General features: G+C 55.5%; 1 protein-coding gene across 10 annotated transcripts in view; it reads right to left on the minus strand.

The window, feature by feature from the left end:
* DNM2 (dynamin 2) overlaps positions 1-20115 on the minus strand; it is an 88448-nt gene that overhangs the window by 46130 nt on the left and 22203 nt on the right. For all 10 annotated transcript variants that reach the window (XM_057710315.1, XM_057710321.1, XM_057710320.1 and 7 more), the window contains exon 2: positions 11044-11117. In XM_057710315.1, coding sequence (XP_057566298.1) covers positions 11044-11117 — 74 coding nt within the window. The remainder of the gene's footprint in view (positions 1-11043; positions 11118-20115) is intronic.

Below are 20115 nucleotides of genomic sequence, written 5' to 3' on the forward strand. Positions count from 1 at the left end.
TCTACAGGCATTCGCTGCACAATTCCTGACTTTTCCATGTGTGTGAATTTTCACAGTATATGTTGGGGAGGGGGTACTTTCTAAATCAGAGGTCACGGCTCCTGCAAGTGATGCTAAAAAGAGGGAAGTAAGTCTTGCTGGCAAACAACCTAAAGAACTGGTCCACGGCAGAGATGCAAAGATGTGCGCTGTGGTGCTGTTTCTAAGCATGAAAAACCGGAAATAGCCTCGATGTCCACCAGGAGGAGACCTGACTACAGAAATCACAGCATAGAGTTACCATCAGCTACATCAAAAGAAAGGATGGAGAAACAGCCCAGCAACAGAGAAAGGCCAGGCAGGTCGAGAATCTCTATCCAGAGGTGTAACACAGCAGAAAGAAACAAATGCAAGGAGGTTCACCATCCCATCACCATAACCTAACAAACTACGGCCAACAGGCAGCCCTTGATTTGGCCAGGTCCTGTGTGTGGTCCCATGTGCCCCTCACAAGTGCCCCTTAGCAGGTAGGCATCTCCGTAACGCCCATATATAATCTGTCTCCCGGTAGTGGCTCTCACGTCACGTGGCCTCTGTGAGGCCACAGACAGGCTCTTCACCTTTCTAACCTCTGCTGCAGGGGTCAGGGGGACTCCGCGGGTTCAGATCACTGAGCATCTTGTCCAACGTGGGCACTGGCCACTGGGGAGCAGGGCAATAAGGACACCAGCTGGAGGGCAAAGGATCAACCACCCCACCCCCATGAGCTGACCCAGTTCCCAAGGACGGGCGTGCTCCAGCCCTCCACAGGGACAAGAGGAAATACTCGGCTGCTCTTCCTGCAGCAGCCACCAAAAATGGAGCAGTCCTCCCACCCCCACAGCAAACCTCAGTTCTCTTCCGGCTCAAGCCCTGGGCTCAGCACGCGCAAGATACCAATCCCCCTTCCTGGAGTACAGGGGAATGGAGGATGGGAAAGGGGCTGGGGACCAGGACACAGGCCCTGTCCCTTATAAACCTCTGCCCTGCCAGGCTGGCCTGCCTGCTGCCTCTCCCAGGGAGCCTTCCCTGACGCCATGCCACCTGGAACCCCAGCCCGCATCTTGGACCTCCTCCCCTGTCAGAGCCAGGTTCACCCTGGATCGTGTGTATGAGACCAGGACTTGCCAGCTGTGGCCTCCCAGAGCCCAGCGTGTGGCAGCCTTCTCTTCTGCCAGCCACTTTGTGCGAGTGAAAGAAGTACAGGAGAAAGTTCTGGAAAGCCACGACTTCTTCCCCAGAAGTTCTGTGCCCAAGTGGAAGGTCCAGGAGTCAGCGGGGCCCATCCCCACAGCCTGCCTTCTTTGCTGGTCTCCCCATCACTCTGGAGCCATGGGCTAGATTCCAGGCTCATACCAACATAAGATAGCTTCTGCCAACCCTGCTTCTTCTCCATCCCCAAGCACTAACCCTCTTAAAGCAAGACCTCGACTCCACTCCTTGAAACCCTCCACAGCTCCCACCTCACCCCAGTAAAAGCCAAAGTCTTCACCACATGCCGCAGGGCCCTACAAAATTTCCTTTCGCCCAACTTCTGACCTCAACTTACTCCCCCTCCAGCCACACTGGCTTGCCCGGTTTCTCACACACCAAGCCCCCCACTCCTGCGTCAGGGCCTTTGCACTGGCTCTTCTCTCTGCCTACAGACACCCTTATGGGTCCCTCCCTCTCCCCTTTCAGAGGTGTCTGCTTGAACGTCACCTTCTCCTTCTCCGTGAGGCCTGCTCTGATCCCAAAGGGAGATGACAAACCTCCTCGGTCTCTTTTCCCCTTTCCCTTCCTCAGGATCCTTCAAGCACCCACCAACTTCTACTATGGTTTACCTTGTCAGCCTGTGTATTTTCTCTGATCCCCAGTAGAAGGTCCACACTGTGGGGCAGGGATCTGAATCTCTTTTTCTGTGTCCCCAGGGTGCTGTACTCTGAGCAACTCTGAGCACACAGTAGGTACCAGAGAAGTAACATGGCCCCAGCACCCCCACGGCCACCAAGCTGGATATACGGGGGGCTGGCCAGGAACAGGGTCTGGCGGGTCCACCTACTGTCTTTCCCCTCCCTCCCTCCCTCCTTCCCAATGCACTTTTTTTTTTTTAATTATTTATTGGCTGCGTTGGGTCTTTGTTGCTACATGTGGGCTCTTCTCCAGTCGCCGCAAGCAGGGGCTGTTCTTCATTGCGGTGCGCAGGCTTCTCATCACAGTGGCTTCTCTTGTTGTGGAGCACAGGCTCTAGGCATGTAGGCTTCAGTAGTTATGGCATGCAGGCTCAATAGTTGTGGCTCACAGGCTCTAGAGCGCAGGCTTAGTAGTTGTGGTGCACGGGTCTAGTTGCTCCGTGGCATGTGGGATCTTCCCGGACCAGGGATCGAACCCGTGTCCCCTGCACCAGCAGGTGGATTCTTAACCACCACGCCACCAGGGAAGTCCCCCTCATGTACTTCTTGCCGGCACAGGCCAAGCCCAGAGCCAGGGTCCTGGTCTGACGAGGAAGGTGGACTCGGCACAAGCCTGTCACAGCAGGTGCCAGAGGCGCTCAGAAAAGAGACTCAACGTACCAGGAACGAGTAGCGGTCTCCTGGAGGGGCGGCCTGCCCAACTCAGCCCCGGCCCATCTCACGCCCGCACGATCTCTCTAAAGTGGAGACCTTCCCCCATGCCCTGAGGATGCTCTGGACACAGAGAAGTCTAAGGGAGAGGGAGAGAAAGTGGAGGGGTCCCCAATGGCCAGGCTCCCCCTCTGTGCCTCAGTTTTCCCATGAGGAAAAGTAGAATATGACAAATAGGCGGGGTGTTCAGCCTGGGGTTCTACAGCCCTATATGTGCTCAGATGGGGGAGGTGATTTTTTTAACGATATACGGTCTCAAAGAATAATTCAGAAGCCTTGAGGCTGAGCTGATGGCCTGCGACGCCTGGAGAGCACCCTCTCCACGCGTCCCTAGCAGCCCAGGCCGAGCCACCGCCAGCTCTGCCTGCCCCGGTCCCCGGTCCCCGGTCCCCGCTGCACAGCTGGCCCCTCTGCCCCCAGAGCAGCTGCAGTGTTTTCAAACCTTCCTTTCCTCGTGCTCGATCCCTCAGGTCCCCAGGCCCTGCCACAGCATGTCAGCGGCCACCCCGCCACCCCAACCGCAGCCCAGGGCTTCCCTGGGAGGAAAGACCAGCACAGGGCCTGGAGCACAGCAGAAGCAAGGAATAAAGCGGGCCTTCGTCCAGCAGCTGTGCTACCAGCCCCGAGGAGCCAGCCACCCTCACCCACTGCAGGGCATCCCACCCGCATCCTATGGGGTCAGTGAATGCACTTGTAGTTTTTTTCTAGAAGAAGGCCCTGCCCTCTGCCCAGGACTTGTTCACTGCCTCCCTCAGGTCTCAGCTCTAAACAACTCCGCTCAGGGAGACCCACCCTGACCACCTGGGCTCCAGCAGGGCCACCACCCCGCCCCTTCATGGCACTCCTCACGCTGACACACCACGTGCTTGTGTGTCCCCTTTTTTTTTAAATTTTATTTATTTATTTATTATTTTTGGGGGGCTACACCAAGTTTGTGTGTCCCTTGCTAAAGCCAGAGTTGCAAGAAGGGACTGCGAGGGACTTGCTTTGGGTCTCTGCTCTCCCTGGTCCCTGGTGCACAGTAACTGCTTAATAAAACAATTCATGGTGGCCTGTTACAAAGCATTAGGTGCCAAAGCCTAGGAGGACATCCCCTACACCCCGTGACCCCCATGTGGGTCCCCACTGTGTTCAACAGCCAATCCCCCACCTCGGGGATCCCCCAGGCACACCCTTCAGGGCTCCCCTGGTGGCACAGTGGTTAAGAATCCGCCTGCTAATACAGAGGAAACAGGTTCAATCCCTGGTCCGGGAAGATCCCACACGCCACGGAGCAACTAAGCCTGTGCGTCACAACTACTGAGCCAGCGTGCCGCAACTACTGAAGCCCACCCTTTAGAGCCTGTGCTCCACGACAAGAGAAGCCACTGCAAAGAGATGCCCATGCACCAAAATGGAGAGTAGCACTCGCTGCAACTAGAGAAAGCCCACACACAGCAAAAAAGACCCAATGCAGCCACAAATAAATAAATAATATAAATAAATAAATAAAGTGCTCTTAGCTATTCTAGTTCCTTTGCCTTTAAAAGGAGGAGGGAGAGGGGGAGGGGGAGAGAGAGGGGAGGGGGAGGAGGAGGAGAAGGTGCCTTCAGAAGGGAGGTGACAAGTGCATGCTGCCATCTTCTGGGGGTCAGGCCCCCCCCTCCGGGGTATAAGAAAGCAGCCCCAGGACTGAGGCCATGGATCCTCAGCCTGGCTTCTTGTGAGGTCTTTGGGGCCTCCCGTTTTAAAGGAGTTCATGCAGGCCACGAAGACATGGTCAGAAGATCCCCCTCCCTACCCCAAAGGCAGACCAGGCCACAAGCCCACTGGCATTACTTAAGAATCGAGAAGTGGGGAGACTTCCCTGATGGTCCAGTAGTTAAGACTCAGCACTTCCAATGCAGGGGGCTTGGGTTTGATCCCTGGTCGGGGAACTAGATCCCGCATGCTGCAACCAAGAGCCTGCATGCCGCAACTAAGACCCAGAGCAGCCAAAGAAATAAATAATTAAAAAAAAAAGAATCATGAAGTGGGGAATTGCCTGGCTGTCCAGTGGTTAGGACTGCAGAGGGCACGGGTTTGATCCCTGGTTGGGGAGCTAAGATCCCACAAGCCAAATGGCATGGCCAAAAAAAAAAAAAAAAGAGAGAAGAAAGATCAAGGATATAGAAAGAAAATGAATGAAGAAAAAGACATGAGAGATCTGTGATAAGGAAAAAACATTTACTGCATATCTTTAAGAACGTGGAATACTAAAACTTGAAAAAAAATTTTAAAAATGAATATTTTTTAAAAAATCAGCCCCTCAGGCCTGGAGAGGGCAAGTCCAGCACCACGACACGACTTGGGGAGGTGACAGGAAGACGAGAGGGAAGTGGCAGTGTCTCAGTTTCCCCACAATGAAACAGGACAACACAGAGCCCACGGCTGGGGCAAGGTGATAAAGGGACCCAATTCCATAGTGCCGGGCCCACACAGAGCACGCGAATCGCTCAGCTGCTGGGCTTGGGGCAACTTGCAAGTCTGTCTGGGGCCTCGGTGCTTCGAATGGGGGTCGTGGGGGTTCTACCCAGATCTTGGTGGGCATATCCCATCCCTTTCCCATTCTCAACCCAACAAAGAGCAGAACAAGCAGGCCGACCCCAGGCAGTGGACGTAGGGGTCTGCCTTCCCCATGCTGTCAACAAACATGCTGATCTGGCTGTCACAGCCCAGGAGGAACAACTTGGGGCTCAAAGACACCTGGGACACACATCATCGAAGACTTGAGGAACTTTTCAGAACTTCAGCTGATCAGGAAGAGGGCAAGCACATGGCATCTCCAAGTCTGTTTGGTCCTCAAGCCCTGCCCCAGATTTGAGACAAGTCATAAGCACCTCCCACTCTAGGACACACTGCCACTGGAAAGGTATGACATTGCAATGTGGCCTAGTTTTTTTTTTTTTTTTTTTTTTTTTTTTTGGCTACACGGTGCGGCATGTGGGATCTTAATTCCCCGACCAGGGATCGAACCCCCGCCCCCTGCACTGGAAGCATGAAGTTTTAACCACTGGACCACCAGGGAAGTCCTACATTGCAATTTATAAGAAGAAATATGTATTTGACCTTCCCTCCACTTCTGACATAGAGCTTCTAAAATCCTTGGAATGTTCTAGTGGTAAGAGTGATATTCATAACAAGCCCCTTTCAGTCATACCTGAGTTTATGTTAATGAGGTGACTTGGAATGCTCCTGAGGATGGGGGCTGGTTGTCAAGGAAACCAGCCAGGCGTGATTAGAAGGTTGGAACTTTCAGTCCCGTCCCTTGACCTCCGGGGAGCAAACAGGGGCTGGAGGTTGAATCAAGCACTGGATTTAATCAACCGCTCCTACGTTCTCCATAAAACTCCAAAAGGATGGCGTCTGGAGAGCTTCTGGGTTGGTGACCAGGTGCAGGGGCCGGGAGAGTGGCAAGCTCAGACAGGCACGGAAGCTCTGCACCCTCTTCCCATACTTTGCCTCATGCGTCTCTTCTACCTGGCTCTTCCTGAGTTATACACATCCTCTTATAATAGGAATCTGGGGAGTGAACTATTTCTCTGAGTTCTGTGGACCACTCTGGAAAACTGATCTCACCCAAGGAGGCGCTCACTGGACCCTCTGATCTATAGTCAGTCCGTCAGAAGCTCAGGTGACAGCCTGGACTTGTGACTGGCATCTGAAGTGCAGGCGGGAGTACAGTCTGGTGGGACTGAGCCCTTAACCTGCAGGATGTGGTGCTGCCTCCAGGCAGGCAGCGTCAGAACTGAGTTAAATTGGAGGACACCGGAGCAGTATGTCCGAGAACTAGAGAACTGCTTGTCAATGTGGGAAAAAACACACACTGGAGATGACAGCCCCGGGCTGCCATCCTGATCAGCCCCCACCTAACTCCCGCCAGCTCCCAGCTTGGTTTCCTCATGGGGACAGGCCACGCCTCGACCATGGCAGGGTCTACAGGCTTTATAGAAAAGGGCCTTGCAGGGCCAGGCTGGCTGGGGACAGGCGCTGCACACACAGTCGTGGATCATCTCCCGTGGGAGAGATGCAGCACAGCAGCAGCCCTTAGGGCACGGCGAGGCACCAGCCCCATGCTGATGGAGCCCCTACAGGGGGCCAGGCCCCACGCTGGGCACGGGGGAGAGCAATGGACAAAGCAGGTCAGCGGCCCTGCTCTGGTGGCACTGACGCTGAGGCGGGGGAGAGAGACCACAAGAAAATATGAGAACAGGGACCTCCCTGGCGGTCCAGTGGTTCAGACACCATGCTTCCACTACAGGGGCTGCAAGTTCGATCTCTAGTCAGGGAACTAAGAAGATCCCTCACGCTGCAAGGCACGGCCAAAAAAAAATACAAGAACAGGATGATGCCTCATAACACACGCTGCAGAAGAACCAAGGCAGCAGTGACTGGGGTGGGGCTTGGGGGCGGGGCTCACCCAGCAGAGGAGGAGGGGTGGGGGGCGCGAGGTGGAGCAGGGTGCTCCAGGCAGGACGGGTAGGGAGGGTGAAGGTCCACAGGTGGGAACAACAGAGCTGGTCTTGAGGATGAGTGAGATTGTGGCACCAGGAGGAGGTGAGGTCCCAGAGGCCAGCAAGGTCCCGTGGGGGCCACAAAGCCTCAAGAAAGCATCTGAGCGCCAGGCCCTGACATCCCTGGCTCCTGTGAGCACCGGCCAAGGTCAAGCCTGGGAGGGGAGGCTTGGGAGGCCCCGGTCGTGCACAGTCCACATGAGAACAGTGCCCCGCACCCAGGGTTTACGAGGTCCAGGGGTGGTTCCCAAGGAGGAACAGGGTTCACTCACGCGCCACCAAACTTCCTGGGCTGCGGTCTGAGGTAATTTTTAAACTGAGCCGATTAAAAGTAATGGTTCACTGAGACCAGTCTAGACGAGGAGAAGCCAGGCGCCGCTGGGCACTGCAGGAGTCAGAGAATTAGGACCTGATAGTACCAGGGACTCCAGACCCCACAGGAAGCAAAAGCCACACCACAGTCTCATGGGGTGCCAGGGCCACGAGGGAGTCACCACTATCACCCCCGATCTACAGATGAGGAGGCTGAGGCGCAGAGAGGGAAGCTACGTGCCCGAGGTCCCGGATAGGAAGGGGTGGCAGCCTGGCTCTGGAGTCCTGTCCCTGAGAGCCAGCTGAACACAACTTTAATCCCTGGGAGCCATGCAGCCCCGTGTGGCCCCTAGATAGCTCTAGAGCCCCAGCTTCCTCCCTCTTATCAGTCGGGGGTCACCCCAGCCCTGGTGCCTTGGTGACCGGTACCTGGACTCCCCACCTCGAGGTCACTCTAGACTCTGCCCTCACCCCCACAGCACTGCCCTGGGCCAGGCTCCAACACCTCTGGCCTGGCGCCAGGCTAACCTCTCCCTGGCCTCCCCCCCTGCACGCCTGCGCCTGCCCATCCCTTCTCCACAAGGCAGCCCGTGAGCTAAGCCGGTCTCTCCACACCCTGAATGCCACCCAGGTTCCCAACGCCTGGAACCCTTATCACACCTGCCAGGATGTGCCACCTGCCTCCTGGCCCCAGCCTGACCTCACAGCTTCACAACACAGCTGTTGCCCTGCCTAGCATGTTCTCCCCGGGCCCCTGGCCCAAAGTAGATCCAATGCCTGATACGCTCTCCCACAATCCCCTGTGGTTTCCTCTCTCAGCCCCACCATAGCAACCCCGTGTCTGCTGCACCCAACAGGCTGAACTCAGGGAGGGCCAGAACTCTCGGAGTGCGCTCACGGCTTCCCTGGCGGCCAGCCAAGGCTCAGCTCACATCTACTTGAGGCATTAAGAGACTGGAAACGCCACGGTCAGGTGGGGGAGAGGGAGTACGCAAGCTGGGACACAGCAAGGAGCACTCCCACCTGGGACACCCTGGACCCCTCTCCCCCACCCCACCCCCAGCCCCAGCTCAACAGGATCCAACTGTGTCTCCATCTCCAGAGCTGCCACCCCATCCCTGGATCCCCCTGCCTCAGAGCTGGTCCCTGTGGTCTCTTCTCCACCACGGGCCACAGGATCTGGTCCAACCACACCTCGGCCTAAGGGCACACTCCCCAAGAATGAGTTTAAAGACTGGGCTTTCAAGATGGCCCTCCTGTGTGCCCTCAGGCAGGTGGCTTGGAAGTTCCCTCCTCTGTAAAGTGGGGGGACAGGAATGAAGATTTCAACATCAATCTGGGTCAGGCGCTGGCCTGAGTGTACCCTCACAGTTCCTGCCCTCGGTGCTCCCACAGGGCTGTCACTCGTCACATGCTTCTCCCCGCCGCCCGCCCCAAGAAGGAATTTCAGTTCCTCCAGCAGGCCACACTGGGCATCGCTGCCTCACGGTCTTCACAAGCACCACTCTCTACTTGCAAGCAGAGTTTCTGCTCCCCCAACTCACTCCAAAGCACCTGTCAGCCTCGGCTCAAACATCACTTCCTCAGAGAAGCCCGGTGACACTCCGAACCGATGGAGCTGAGTCACCCCACGACCACCACACATATTCCCATCTGGTGACGGCCACGTCTCGCCCCAATTCCCCCCCTGCACTGGCCCCCAGCACTAACAGGAGTACCAAGAGGGAAGGTGACAGGTGGTGGCAGCAGCCCTGGTCCTATTCGCACTGTGCCCCAGCCCGGGACCAGCTTGTGGCATGCAGCAAGGGCTCACTGGACCACTGCTGGGGGACGGCCGCTGGGGAGGTGATGGGGGAGCCCTCCCGCCACGGCAATGCCAGGGACCTTCTAGTGCAGGAAGCCAGCCAACCTGTTCGCCCAGCAAGCTGTCCCCAAACAGGCCGGCAGCAAGCACAAAACCGCAGCCACTGGGATAGCACCACTCGGCCAGGGCCTGGAGCGTGCCAGGCACTGTTCTACGGGCCCTACGTGGACTGAATAACATGGTCTTCACGGCAGCCGACAAAGAGTACTATTATTATCTTCACTGTCCAGACAGGAAACACGGCCGTGAGCAGCAGTCCCTCCCCAGGGGCCAGTAAGCCACAGGGCCAGGATTTGAACCTGGGCAGGGTTAGCTCTCAGCCCCCACCCACCTGGGCAGAGGTTTTCCCAATGCGGTCAGTAACCAAAAGTATCAGCATGACCTGAGAACTATGAAAAATGCAGATTCTCACCGCCCCCCCCCGCCCTCCACCAAACTACTGAATGTGAAACACAACCCCAGCGGGCCAAGCCCTGTGACCCTATCCGGCTGAAATCTGAAAATCTGAAAATCGAGGCTCCGCCACTGCCCTTCCGGGCACAGCTGACTGGACACCGGAACCCAGAGGCGGCAGCCCATTGGCTTGCCGCTGGGTGGCGCTGGACCAATCAACTGCCGTCTCTCAATGGCGTCACACCCTCCTGCAGGTGGATTGGGTGAAGGCCGGGAGGATGACGGTGAGAGGGCGGGGCAAGGACCAGCTGAGAGGGGAGTCTGAGGTCTGAGCCAGCCTGGGTGCCCATCCCAGGTGTGACGTCCACTAGAAAGGCAGGTAACCTGGCTACTGCTAAACCTCAGTTTCCTGGTCTGTCAAATGGGGGTATGTCAGCTGCCTTCCCAGAATGGGGGTGTTTAATATGGCCTGTGGTGACGCTGGCACACCCAGTGCTGAACCGGCCATGGCTGGCATTGCAGGTCAGTGGGGAAGCTGCATGGAGAGCCCTGGGGGCTCTGGAGAGAAAAGAGCCCCCACCTCCCCCAACGGCTCCCCTCTCTCCTTCCAGTCTCTGCCCTGAGATGATTTACAAGGAAGCCAAGTGGGTTTCAAGCTGGGAGACATGCCCATGTTATGTGGGACTTGTGTAGGAAGAAGAGAGGCCACCGAGGAGAGGACAGGAAAAAATCTACACGTGGGCCATCCTGTATTCAACAGGCCGAGTCTCTCCCAAAAGTCAGTGTTGTAATTTAAAAAGAAATAGTGGGGATGATGCTCTAATGCAAAGAGGAGACAGGACAAGAAAGGGCAGCGTGAGACTGATCAGAGTAGCTATAGAACCAGCCAGGAAAGATATCTGGGGGACAACTGGCGACATGAGTATGGACCAGGTCTAAGATAATATGCAGAAATGATGACTCTTCTTGAGTGTGGTTCTGTGAGTATAAGAGGGTGTTCTTATTGCAAAGGGAGACACACTGAAGCACTTCAGGCTGACATGTCACAATGTCTGCTACTGATTTTGAAAGTGTTCAGCCAAAAACGTGTCACCTACGATAGAGCAAGAAATATGGCACCTGGCAGCCTGGTCACAGCCGAGGCAGCTCAGGCTGGGTGGGGTGTTCAATGAACTGTGCTTCCATTTCCGTGCACGCAAGGAAAGTGATCTTAAACCCAAATGGCAGCCCAGGACCTGAGACTCATCAGAAGGCCCTGGCCCCTGCTGGGCGCCGCATCCACATTTGTTTCCAGTTTGGGCTGCGATCTGCCCCATCGTACCTGTTTTTGAGAAGATGAGCTGCAGGATGAGAGGCCGCCGAGTGACGATTCCTGAACCTCGGGGAAGGAAGTCCCTGTGGGAGGGGAAAGGGACAGAAATTACTCAGGAGGCTGGCTTGCAGGGGGCAGGAAGTGTGACCAAACTGGGTGGAGTAATCCCCTCTTGCAATGTGAGTAACCTCAGCAAAGACACCAACCCCAGCAGGGCACCAGGGAACACTCTGGCCTTGGAGGGTCCCGAGGCCATGGAGGGATGGGGAGGGACTGGACTGATGCCTGATGACAAACGGAACCATTTCCCTCCAGCTGGCTATGTTCCAGCCCCAGCACGCCCAAAGAGCCCTTTCCCAGACAAATACTTGGACCGTCTGCCCTATACCCAAAAGAGATCAGTACATTTCTTTTTTCTTTTGGCCACTCCGTGTGGCATGCGGAATCTTAGTTCCCTGACCAGGGATCGAACCCCTGCTCCCTGCGGTGGAAGCACGGAGTCTTAACCACCAGACCGCCAGGGAAGTCCCTAGATCAGTACGTTTCTTACCTACATTTTTTAAAGTGATATAATGCCATACATATGATATAAAGACTAAAATATATGGACACCAAGGGAGGAAGGAGTGGTGGGATGAATTGGGAGATTGGGATTAACATATATACACTAATATATATAAAACAGATAAACAATGAGAACCTGCTGTATAGCACAGGGAACTCCACTTCGCTGTACAGTAGAAACTAACAGAACACTGTAAAACAACTATACCCCAATAAAAACAGAGAAAAAAAGGAATTTTTATGCAAAAAAAATAGACTAACATAAAAAGAAAATATTTAATGACAAAACACGACCGCTTCATGTCCCAAAAAAGACAAATCGATAAAAGCAGGAAGCGCATCAGTGGTTGCCCTGGGGGTGGAAACAGGCAGCAGGGAGCTTTCTGGGGTGATGGAAATGTCCTAAAGCTGGAGTGTGGTGCTATTTACTAATACTTACTATAAATATACTAAAAATCACTGCATTTGAAATGGGTGAATTTCCAACCATGTAAATGATCTCTCAATAAAAATGTTTAATTAAATATATATATATATATATCCTATGTATTTCACTATGGAAATACACAGGGCACTACCTGCACTGACTTACACCAATACACCTGGATTCATGCAAAGTGGGAAAACTGGGAGCCACCGTGGACCATTAAGAAAGCAAAGCAAGGGAATTCCCTGGCAGTCCAGTGGGTAGGACTCCACGCTTTCACTGCCAAGGGCCCGAGTCTGATCTCTGGTCAGGGGAACTGAGATCCTGCAACCTGCGCAGTAGCCAAAAAAAAAAGCGAGCAATGACGGGCTGGATTGGGGATGGCAGGGACACAGAGGGCAGTCGACAGACACTGGACAGAGTCAAGAGGAACTGAGGGGACAGCCAGCCATGACCGGGGAACAGGCTGGATGGAGAAGAACCACGGAGAAAGGGAAGGGCCAAAACATCGGGGAGAACACCCCGAGGGCACGCACAAGCCGCGGAGGATGAAGCCCACAGCCCCTGGCGGCTCGGTCAACCCGCCACACCTTGGATGCTACCCATGGAGCCACGTTCCTGAGGATTACAAAGAACCCGTGGGCCACCCCTGCCCTGCTCGGAGCACTTCACACCCAGTTCACACAGCGTGACACTCTGAGCGTGACCCCATTCTTCTGTTTGGCACATAAGGAGACCTGGCCAAGGGCACAAGCTTGTTCGCTCAAGTATTACTCACACCTACTGAGCATCTTGGAGGTGCTGGGGACACTGGTCCCAACCTCCTGACAGGAACCACGTGAGACGGTGGGGGTGGGGACAAAGGAGACACATCACGGGGGTAAGAGGGCTTTGGTCAGTGGCCAAAAGAGACAGGAGCACATGAATGGAATCCCCAGGTCCCATGGGTGCGGCTCCTCCACGCTGTTGTGTGTGATGGGAGCTGGTTCCTTTTCCTTGCTGACCTGTGCGCCCCTGTGTGGGCGGACCACGGTCTGTTCCTCCACTCACTAGCTGATGGGGCTTTTGGGGGAGGGTCTCTCCAGCTCGAGAGCCATTACAACAAAGCTGCTATGAACATTCTCACCCGTGCCTTTTGTTGACATATGCCCTTCTTTCTCTTGCTGAGTCACAGGGCAGACCTGACCTTGTACAGGCAAAACTAGTCTCTGCTGATAGAAATCAGAGCAGTCGGTCCCCTCTGGGGAAACTGACTAGAAGGGACAGGGAGGGACCTTCTGAGATGATGACAATGCCCGCCCTCTATCTTGATCTGACCGGTGCAGGTATTTGTTTAAAAAATGAAGGTGTACATCTAAGATTAGGACAATTTCCCATATCTAAGTTCAATCTCAAGAAGGTCACAAGTACAAGGAGGTCCAGGAAGACGCACGCAGGAAGACTCAGATACAAAAGCACAGAGAGAACACTCCATTAAAATTTGCCCACAGAAACATTATAATCTTATTAGTTTCCCAGTAAGGGTAGCTCAGATCTAAAGAACTTTAGCCCATGGCGGGGGGTGGGAGGGGGGGACTTCCCTGGTGGCACAGTGGTTAAGACTCTGCCTGCCAATTCAGGGGACACAGGTTCGATCTCTGCTCAGGGAAGATCCCACGTGCCGCAGAGCAACTAAGCCCGTGTGCCACAACTACTGAGCCTGCGCTCTAGAGCCTGAGAGCCACAACTACTGAGCCCTTGCACCACAACTTCTGAAGCCCACACGCCTAGAGCCCATGCTCTTCAACAAGAGAAGCCACCACACTGTGAAGCCTGTGCACTGCAACGAAGCATAGCCACCGCTCGCTGCAGCTAGAGAAAGCCCGCGCGCAGCAATGAAAACCCAACGCAGCCAATCAATCAATCAATAAATATCATAATAAAATAAAGCCCACAGGGGAGACTAAATAAATTCTGGCCTATTCCTGTCACTGTGCAGCCACACACACACACCCACACACACACACCCCCCCCCCAAAAACAACAACAAGGAAACAAGAGCTTTTTATCTTCTGATCTGGAACTTCCTTCTGGGTGTGGAAACAAAAGGTGTAGATGAATGTCTGTTTTACAAGTAAATAAAAAGCCTCAAAACAGAGCCCAGGGTGGTTGGGGCCTGTTGGGTGGGGGCGAGGCCGCAGCTCCTTCTGGAGTATCTTTGAATTCTGCATCATCCACATGGATTACTGACTCCAAAAGATTTTTTTTTTTAAGAGTAGCGAACAGTTGTTGAGAGCTCAGTGTAGGCCAGGCCAAGAAGCTGAGAACTCTCCAACCCATTTAACCATGACAAGATACAATGAGGTGGGTCTGTGAGCTCCATTTTACAGGGCCCAGAGGTTGGGCACCTGCCCAAGGTCACTCGGCATCCAGGGGTGGCAGAAGTGTGGCCTGAAACCCACAGGGTCTGAGCCTCTGACCACCAAGGCCCCTGGCCTGTGGGCCTGCATGTCTGCCTTGGGAGCTGCAGGCATCTCGCTGGCTGGGACTAGGCTTTCTGCCGCTGGTGTGGGCACATGCTGTCCTGTGACTGCTCCGGGTGTGTCTGGGGGCCCAGGCACCGTGAGCACAATGGTGACACCACAGACAACAGACAATGAGAGCCTCAGAAGAACACGAGGGCCAGCGTGCTCAGGGGAAGGCAGCTTTCTGGGGCTGGGGCTTGGTGTCGAGTGGAGGGCGAAGCAGGAAGAGCCCAAGAAGGAGGAGGCTGCACGCTGGGCCTGTGCATGGGACCTCGCATGCCAGGCTGAGAGTGCCAGGAGCCCTGGGATCCGTCTGATTGTGTATCCAGAAACCCCCGGACTGCAACACCCACCCTCGGCCTCAACAGTCCCCGAAAAGCAGTGCCCCCAGAAATCTCCAAGGGGCTCTGTGAGGAGGGGCCTGTCCAGCTGTGCCCTAAGGCCCACCCCCAGGGTGTCCGGGCACCCAGCAGCAGAAGCACAGTGGGGGCCTCGCTGGCCCAGGCGGTGGAAGGAACCCGCCTCGCCAGGCAGCTCTGCCAGCAACACTGACGGTCCACTTATCTGGAGACTTTCCAGTCTCAGTCATCGGCAGCCTCCTCCCTGACCCACCCACATTCCACCGGGTCACCAAGTCCCTCCCTCTGAGTCAAAGTGCCCACCCCCTCCTCTCTCCGGCTCCTATAGGGGCCACTGTGCCCCCAGGCGCCCTGCATACCATGTGACCTTGGGCCGGCTTCCTAGCCTCTCTGATCTGGGTTTTCTAGTTAGGAATGGGGAGACTCCTCTTACCTCAGAGGGCAGCTGGGTACCAGACAAACAGGTCCCCCAGTGATTCGCTCCCCACAGCTCTGGCTCAAATGACATCTCCCTAGGGGGATTTCTCCCACCCTCATTCACAGTTCCAACCCCCCCCACCTTCCTCCTGCGCCTCATTTTTCTCCAAAGCACTAACCCCTTATATGTCATCTCCTTCTTGTCTGCCCCTCACCCCCTGCCATGTCAGCTCCCCAGAAAAGGATCTGGGGTTTACAATGTTCCCTGGTACACAGTAGGTGCTTGATAAGTGTTACCTGTGATCATTTCAGCACTACCCCTGGCCTCTAATCCACTGGCCCCAGCCCTGGCCCCAGGCTTCTGACCCATCCTCCTCCCAGGCTATATGTGGTCGTCCTCCTAAAACAGAGACCTGGGCCTCCAAGCCTCCCTCCTGCAGAGGTCACATGACAGATCCCAGGTTTGACAGAGTCCCCCGCCTGCCCATCCCACCCCCCACCAGGGCTACCCCCTCGCAGCGGCCGCAACCTCCCCTTCCACCCCACCCATCCCCCCACCAGGCCTCTGGGTTCTCCCCTGCACTTCTGGCCTCCAAGACTTTGCAAGGGCTGTTCCTTCTGCCAGGAAACCCTTCCCCTCAGGCTCTGCAGATGCCGTGGACTGTACGTCTCCCTCCCAAATACACGCCCCTTCCCACTCCCACCAACATGGTCTCCAGCGGAGGTCCAGTCCTGTGTCAGGACAGGACTTCTTCGCCCAGGCTGGTCACCACTGGATCTCCAGCACCTAGAACAGTGCCTGTCATACAGCAGGTGCTCATTAAATGCTGAATGGACAGGAGAAACAAGGCCTCTGGAGCCAGACAGCCTGGGTTCAAAGCCCAGATCTGCTCCCACCCTGGGCAGGGCTCTGTCCTCTCTGGGCACTGCCCCGGCCATCTGTGGGATGGGAGGATGCTGCCCAACTACCAGGATGCGTGACCCGGCACGAGTCACTTCACCCTCTTGGAGGCTCAGTTTCCAGGCTCTAAAATGGGCCGCCTCTCCCTAAAAGGTGATGAGGGCTCCTGGAAAGGCAGGAGGGGGTAGGGAAGGAAGGGCACAGCAGGAGGTGGCACCGTGGGCCACTCCCTGGACCTGGAACCCTCTCCCTGCAGGCTATTTACTTACCATCTCCTGAATAGAGCACAAATCCCTTTGACTTACAGCCCCCAGGAGGGTGGAGATGCAGGAACAATGGAGACCAAAACCCCAGGAGAAGGAAAACAAACACATAAGCTGGCAGAGGATGGGTCTGCCCGAAGCCAGAGCCTGTGAGGGCCCAGGCAAGGACCCCAGGCTGGGATCCCTTCCTCATCATCAGATCCTCACGCGGTCACCCAATGCCTCAGTGGCTGGGAGACCTCAGCACAATGCCAGCCACAGGAAGAGCCCCTGGGCAAGGCTGCATGCCCCAGGGTCATGCGTGGCCGACTCTCTCAGGCTCTCCTAAGAGCCCATAGAGGGAACCCTGGCCGACCACCCGGCCCAGCTCTAACCCCATCTTGGATAACATCTCAGTAAACCCTCTAGCAACACCAAGGAATGACGCCAAGGTCAGTACCTCCATTTCACAGATGGGTAGACTAAGGCTCAGTTTCAGGACCTGCACAAGCCACTCATCAAGGAAGGAGCAGAATCAGGATGGGAACCTGGGTGGGACACGGAGGCAGAGCCCCCAGTCACCCCCGCCCACCTGGAGGGCCTCCTTTGTAGTTTTTTTGTTTGTTTGTTTTGCTTTTTCTTTTTTAGGCTCTTTATTGGAATATTATTGCTTTATACCCTTGTACCAGTTTTTAAGGCAGGGTGGGGGGAAGTCGCGGGAGGGAGGGAATATGGGGACGTGTGTATAAACGCAGCTGACTGACTTTGGTGTACCTCCTTTGTAGTTTTGCTGGAACATAAGTAGGGGTCATCATCTCTCATCCAGCCTGTGCACACCCCAGCCATCCCCACCCTGGACCCTGCCTCATCCACGTTCACTCTCGACGCCATTCAACAGTAACCATGGCTCACCCGGAGCCCAGCCTGCACTCAGTGTCCCTAGACAGGTGCCACTGTGTCCTTGTGGTTCCCCCAAGGGCCAGGCAGGGTGGTTACGCCTCTGACTCGGACCACAGACCCGGGCTCTTCCTGCCTCTCATCCCCTCCCCCCCCCCCCCCCACCCAGCGGCAAGTCCTGCAGGCTCCACCTCCAAATGGAGCCTGAACAGACCCACTTCTCTCCACATCCAAGCCCTTCGGCCTGGCCCACCAGCACTTGCCTGGACCAGTGCAGGGGCTGCCCCTTGGGCTACCCACCCTCACCCCTACACTCTGTTCTTCCCAGAGCGGCCACAGGGCACCTGTGGACACCAAGTCAGGGCATGATCTCCTCTGTTCAGAGCCCTCCCAGGGCTCCTACTTCACTCAGGTTAAAAGCTCAAGTCCTTCTTGTGGTCTACGTGACCTTCCCTGGGTGATCTTCCCAGTCACCTCCCTGCCCTCACCTCCTCCTATCCTCCCCTCGCTCTGTTCATGCCACACTGGCCTCCTCCATGTTCCCCAAACACACCAGGCCCCGTTCTGCCTCAGGGCCTTTGCACTGGCTGCTCCCTGGACCTGGAACCCTCTCCCTGCAGCACTCACACACTCAGGGGGCAACTCCTGGCCAAATTGTCTCTTCCCACCCCAATACGAAGCAGCTCCCCCTCTGTCACCCACCATCCTGCTCAATTCCCAATTCTACTCATAACTGCCACCTTCCAGTTTGCTGATTTGTTCACGTGGCTGTGGTTTGTCCCTTCCCACCCACCCACCCATGAGAAGAGTGGCAGCCTCACGGGGAAAGGGTGCTCTGCCTGACACCTTCTCAGGTCTCTCTCCAGCTCCCAGGCACAGAGCCAGGCATGGGGCAGGAGACTAACGCTTACAGGAAGGACCAAACCTGCCACTGTACAGGTGAGGAGACCGAGGCTCAGATGACGATGAGATGGTGGGACAGGTTGTGGGCACCCCCGCTGGCTTTTGTAATCCCACTCAGTGCCACCCTTCACAAAATTCCCAGCAGGCTCCTCCCTGCTCAGGAATCCGCCAGGTTCCAGGGCCAGCCCTGCCCCGGGCACTCAGCCACAGTGTCACTTGCTCCGTGGTCTCATCTGGCAGCCAGGCCAAGAGCGAAAGCAGGAAGTGAAGTGGCCCCCAGCACCTAGCAGCCCTGGCTCTGGGCCTCTCAGACCCCAGCTGGAATCCAGGAGCTGCCACTTCCTTTCTGGACAACCTGTGCAGGTGGGGTCACATCTTTGTGCCTCCGTTTCCTCATCTGTTAAGCGAGGTAAGGTAGATTGGAAGGTTTGTAAAAGTTCTTACCAGGGTGCCCAAAAGAGACCATTTGCCTCATCCAATCAAAGATAACCCAACACAACGTGAATCAGATCGCATCCCTCCTCTGCTCCCAAGTGCTCCTTGTGGCTTCCAAGGCCCTGAGCAGTCACCCCATCACCTCCCTGCAGTCACCCTCACCTTCACTTCACTCACTCCCTCTGGCCACACTGGTGGTCAAGGTATGGCAAGCGGGCCGAAGCAATTCCTACCTCAGGGCCTTTGCACATGCTCATTCTCTGCCTGGAATGACCATCTCCCTGGAGCCTTTCCATAATCCTGGCTTCCTCTGGTCACTCAGGACTCAACTCAGATGTCACCTCCTCTGAGAAGCCTGACTGTCCTCTTCTGACCCTCCCTGCCCCACATCACTGGGCTTTCATTCTCCTGAGTGGGTTTGCAAGGACGGCCACTCCCTGAGGCAGTGCTTTCCAGAGAGAAACCCGTTAACCACCTAGAGGTCCATCAGCAGGGAACTGGCTAAATCAGCCTTTCAGCACTGTGGCCCAGGGAGCAATCCAGGCCATAGTGCTGAAAGCAAAGTACGACGTGCAGAACAGTTTGTGTCCTCCATTTTTTTCCCCCGCCTGTGTAGGGACAGTAAGTTTGGAGGTGACACCCCAAGCCCTTCATGGAGGTCATCTACAGAGCGAGGATGGAAAACTTCCTGTTTCTTAGAGTCCCTGGTGCGATTTGGGTTTCAGTCTCTTATAACTTTAAAATAACTTTTATAACAAGCAAATACTAATTTGTAGCTTTAACTTTTTTTTTTTTTTGGCCACACCGTGCGGCTTGCGGGATCTTGGATCCCCAACCAGAGACTGTACCCGGGCCTTCAGCAGTGGAAACGCCAAGTCCTGACCACTGGACCACCAGGGAATTCCCACTAATTTGTGACTTTTCAGTTGTACTGAGGCTCCAAAGCAACTGGTCAGCCAAGCTGTATTTTTAAGAGTGATGGGGAAACCAGTGGTATCTGGGGAGCCAAGCTCTCAACTCCACCCTCTTGGGGGTCCCTCTGACACCTCCTGGCTGCTCTACCCTGCAGCAGGTGGGCTGACTTGCGGAGTACTGGCTGTGTGACCTTGGCAGCAAAGTCACTCATGTCCAGGCCCGGTGTCCTCACCTGTAAAATGGGATGTGCTGGGGGCGGGAGGAGACAGCGCAGGTGCCAGGGAGGTGGTGGGTGCTCACCGTGAATCTGCAGCCCCTGGACTACAGAATCTAGATCTGCCTCCGTCGCCACGCAGAGTGGCCCAACTGAACCCAGGGTCAGGGTGTCGGTAAATACATGGAAAGGAAAGCCAGGCAGCACCCCAGCCCACTCCTAGCATTCCAGAACCTTCCTCCTTGCAGGCTTCCTTTCAAGCAAGAGGGTGGGCATTGACCTCGTTCCTGTCACCATTGCCGG

The sequence above is a fragment of the Hippopotamus amphibius genome, chromosome 15 (genome assembly GCF_030028045.1).
Source record: "Hippopotamus amphibius kiboko isolate mHipAmp2 chromosome 15, mHipAmp2.hap2, whole genome shotgun sequence".
Taxonomy (NCBI): domain Eukaryota; kingdom Metazoa; phylum Chordata; class Mammalia; order Artiodactyla; family Hippopotamidae; genus Hippopotamus; species Hippopotamus amphibius.